Genomic DNA, 4,557 nt, shown 5'->3' on the forward strand with positions numbered 1-4,557 from the left:
TTTCTTACATTTTTTCTAAATTATTTGAATTATAAATTATCAAGACTTATTGTACTTTTTTTATAGCTTCTAAATATATAAATTTATTTCTACAAACTCGAAGAATCTATGTCAAAATTTACTGTTAAAGTTACAAAGTTTGACTTTCGTACTTCGAAAAGATTCACATAAATTTAAACAAAGGGAGTATTTACAATAAATTGGCTGTTACATGAAAAGACATTTTCATAGTTACTTAAAAAGGTATTTACTGTAAATTTAAAGTTATAACAATGCAAATAATTATTATGAAAACACACAATCCCAAAATAGTTACCGCGACTCAGGCTGAACATGTACCAATTCTGGCCTTTTTAGGTAAGTAGTCATTAGTAGTTATTTTTATACCAGAAAATACCCTGGTCTTGAGATCCTTCATCTTTATCCACATAGATGCACTCCTTAAAATCCCTCCATATTGCTTTGTAAAATGGAGTTTCATCAAATTGGTAGTATTCTCCTAGTAATGGCTTGACAGCTTCGGTTGCCTCCATTGCATGATAATGTGGCATAGTCGAAAATAAATGATGCACAACGTGCGTATCTGCAATATTGTGGAAGACCTTATTTAGCACGCCATAGTCTCTGTCTACCGTAGCTAGAGCTCCTCTTAGCCAATCCCACTCGGATGAATCATAATGTGGCAATGAAGGGTGAGTATGGTGTAATAAAGTGATTAACACTATGAAGCCATTCACAATTAGGAGGGGCACCCCATAGATGCATACAAGCCAAGTCAGCCCTTGTGTTAGTGCAACGCGATACAATACATAAATAGTTGAAATCACACCAGCATCTGAGAGGTAGATTTGTAGCCTCTCACGATTATTATAAATCGGGCTATATGGATCATAATGACTTGCAAAGCGATCATAAGGTCTACCAGCTATATTGATGGCATAGTACAAAGGCAAGCCAGCAGTGAGGGTAAAGGCAAGTATGAATAATCGTCCCAGTGGATTATTCACGTATAATTTGGTGTACCATCTTAGTTTGGCTTTAAGCTTAGGCACATGGTTTTCATCATGCTCAAGGGAATTAGTGTTGGAGTGGTGACGACGATGGCTATATTTCCATGAGAAGTATGGTGTTAAAAGAGCTGAGTGGAGAATAAAACCGACTGTGTCATTTATCCATTGGTAATCACTAAAGGCCTGATGGCCACATTCATGGGCAATGACCCATATTCCAGTGCAAACACAACCTTGAACCACCCAGTAAATAGGCCATGCTAAGTAATGGTACGGGGATGGAAGGACGTGGAAGTAAGTGGTGGCAGTGTAGTAAAAGATGGAGACAAGTATGAGATCATGAACAAGATAGGAGAATGAGTGAACGAGAGATCGGTGAAAGCAGTGAGGAGGGATGGCCTTCTTGATATCACCAATTGTAAAAGGAGGTTTTGAAATTGGCACTCTTTGAAGAGGATCTTTCTTTTGTTCATTTTTAGTTGTTGGAGCAGACATATTACCACCAGCTCCCATTTTTGTTCTCCTGCTACTTCAATCCTGAATCTGCAATAATTAAATTTGCTTCAAATCATGGTTCATCTAATGAAGTTATGATAAAATGGTATTTGATTAAAATGAACGACGCAGCACCTTTTTTCCATAAAAATTATTGAACATATCCAAATAATGCTTGTTAAGAGAGATAGTTTTTGGTTATAGAAAAAAGAAGATACTCTTTGTTGAAAAGAAGGAAATACCTGAAAGTTCAATAGAGACCTTCTTTTAGCCTTAATTGAAAGTTGGATATTTTACCCTCCCACTCTCTCTTTCTTATAGAAATAGGGAACTGAGAGGCTAATGATTTGGCCAACTCTCTTTAGTTTATTTTAATTTTTTTAATTTATAACCATCTAATATAAGAGGCAGACTTAGCATAGTGATTCCGTTCATTTGAACCCAATATTTTAGATATGAAGCATAAACTTATGTGTAAAAGTACAAATGATATATTTGAATCCATAATTTTCAAAATACAATCGGTATTTCAATGCTAAGGACCTTAAAGGTTGAACAACCTATAGAGTATAACTCTTGGACACGCCGATATACAAATCTCACTGGTCTGACTAGTTCAGATTTACTCGCGAAGCGCTCCCTACCAGCCATTTTATAGACGAACCCGTTATCTCTAACTAAGGATAAAGTAGTACCGTCCAATCGTATTATAACACCCTTCCATGATTGTTTTGGCCAACATTCTTCGTTCAAAAATGGCTTAATACCCAGATGAACCCTTAAACTTGGCATGTTTTGTAAGATAGACATATAAACTTATAAGGTGACCAGATAGACACTTAAACTTACTCAAAGTGTATTTTTCAAGTTTTTCAGTTGTTTTGAAAACAAAAACTATATTTTTCAAACACTCACAATTTTCATGGCCAAACAAGCCCTAAATATATCATAAAATATTTTTTTTAAAATGCAAAAATAAGGCAAACGCATATACATGAGACTATAAATGTGCACTTAAACCAATAAATACTCGCTAATCGCAATTTTGCAGCTTTCAATTAACTCGGATTTTTTTTTACACTTGAATAATTAAAAAACAATAACTTTAACCAATAAAAATCCTTAAAAAAAGAAATTTCAAATTAAGAAATTTCTTTTTTTTAAGGATTTTCTTCTCGGCTTTACAGTTTTCTTAATTTGAAATTTCTTTTACACTTGAAATACTGAACTTAGAAATTTCTTAATTTGAAATTTCTTTTTTTAAGGATTTTTATTGGTTAAAGTTATTGTTTTTTAATTATTCAAGTGTAAAAAAAAAATCCGAGTTAATTGAAAGCTGCAAAATTACGATTAGCGAGTATTTATTGGTTTAAGTGCACATTTATAGTCTCATGTATATGCGTTTCCCTTATTTTTGCATTTTAAAAAAAATATTTTGTGATATATTTAGGGCTTGTTTGGCCATGAAAATTGTGAGTGTTTGAAAAATATAGTTTTTGTTTTCAAAACAACTGAAAAACTTGAAAAATACACTTTGAGTAAGTTTAAGTGTCTATCTGGTCACCTTATAAGTTTATATGCCTATCTTACAAAACATGTCGAGTTTAAGGGTCCATCTAGGTATTAAGCCTTCAAAAATTGTAGAGTTAGATCCGGAAAAAAAAATCAATATCCTAATAGTGAAAAAAAGAGGCCATTTGCTTGGCGGCTATGGAATATTGTATTGCATGTCCATTGGCTTTAAGTTCCAGTTTTATCATTATTAAAACTTTGTTCATTTGTTTGATGTGTTAATAACCCCGTGCCGGAATGTTGTTTACTCGCTCTGTATTATTTTCTGACGACATTATTTTCTTTTAGCCAATTTCAAAAAGAATTAATATTTTTCTTTGTTTTGTACTCCCTATGTAAATAGGATAAGCAGTAGTTCATTATCATGATCTATTCATTTATTCAGCATTTCCGCAAGGGAAATCGAATAATCAGACAACTGGCAAGTTTTGAATAATGAAATAACAGGAATCTTGGACAATAATGCATATAGCCTCTTTTGTTTATAAGTAGGAAATTAATTTTTATTCAGATTTAAATCTGCCAGTAATGAATCAGTAAACTTGTCCAAAATATTAACCTACCTTTCTCAGTTTCTGTATAGACTATAGAGAGAGAAATTGGGAGAGAGAAATCTCCAGCTTTCTGGTAAGGCTAACCAAAAAATTATCTTTATTTTCAAGCCTTTTGGATATGCTCATTCTTGTTTTATTTACTAACTAGTCAATAAATTCGCGCTTAGCGCGGTATATTAGTGAATTTAGGGATAATTCTTTTTTACAAATTTAATCAAAATTGGAAGATAAAAATATTTATTATTATACACAAAGTATATTAATATATAACCAAATCACAAATTTAAAAGTCATAATAAGAAATTTAAAATGCTTTTTCTTACTGTTTTTTCCATTGCTTTTTTTATTTTTTATTTTTTTGGTATGCTTATCTAGCATTTCTAGAAAACCTGTTATTTCCCTCAACCCTCTTTTCTTTATTCCCCATTTTCATATTTCTCTGTTATTTTCTTCTTCTTTGTTTTGTTTTCTCTGCCTTACCAAATAGAAACTTTACTCCTTCTTGTGCCTACAAAAGTACAAATCCACTCTAAATTTCTTCTCAGAATTTGCTAAAAGAAGAGAATTAAGTATGGAGATGCAAAGAGTCCAAAAAAAAAGGATAAAGTCATAAAACTCATTCTGGTGCATGTTGTACAAGATATACTTCTCTGAAATTTTTCTTAATTATCAAATATTTTTACAAGTCCCTAAATAGAAGGAAAAAGGTAGCAGGAAACATGAGTTTCTAAGAAAAAAACCTTTTCAAAAAGACTATCACATCTCTCATTTGTTTGTTTTTCTTTTAAATTCTTTTTCACTACTTTACACTCTTGCCCGCCCCAAGAGGACTTACTTTTTCTCTTTATACGCAATATCGTTGAAAGGCAAAGAATAAAGCTCTACCTTGGCAACAAAGACATCTTTGAATGATATATACATCGCAA

At 32.2% G+C, this 4,557-nt stretch overlaps 1 protein-coding gene across 1 annotated transcript; it reads right to left on the bottom strand.

Moving 5' to 3' along the window:
• Positions 1 to 208: 208 nt before the first annotated feature.
• LOC132602717 (delta(12)-fatty-acid desaturase FAD2-like) lies at positions 209 to 1,788 on the bottom strand. Its single transcript, XM_060315498.1, has 2 exons — positions 1,748 to 1,788; positions 209 to 1,553 (listed from the first exon to the last, which is right to left on the bottom strand). The coding sequence occupies exon 2, from the start codon at positions 1,521 to 1,523 to the stop codon at positions 369 to 371; it is 1,155 nt and encodes a 384-aa protein (XP_060171481.1). The 5' UTR covers positions 1,524 to 1,553; positions 1,748 to 1,788; the 3' UTR covers positions 209 to 368.
• Between the last annotated feature and the right edge of the window lie 2,769 nt (positions 1,789 to 4,557).

This window comes from Lycium barbarum, chromosome 7 (genome assembly GCF_019175385.1).
Source record: "Lycium barbarum isolate Lr01 chromosome 7, ASM1917538v2, whole genome shotgun sequence".
In the NCBI taxonomy this organism is placed as follows: Eukaryota; Viridiplantae; Streptophyta; class Magnoliopsida; order Solanales; family Solanaceae; genus Lycium; species Lycium barbarum.

Coding starts and splice junctions, on each gene's coding strand:
- LOC132602717 (XM_060315498.1), bottom strand. CDS start 1,523: ATGGGAGCTGGTGGTAATATGTCTGCTCCAACAACTAAAAATGAACAA.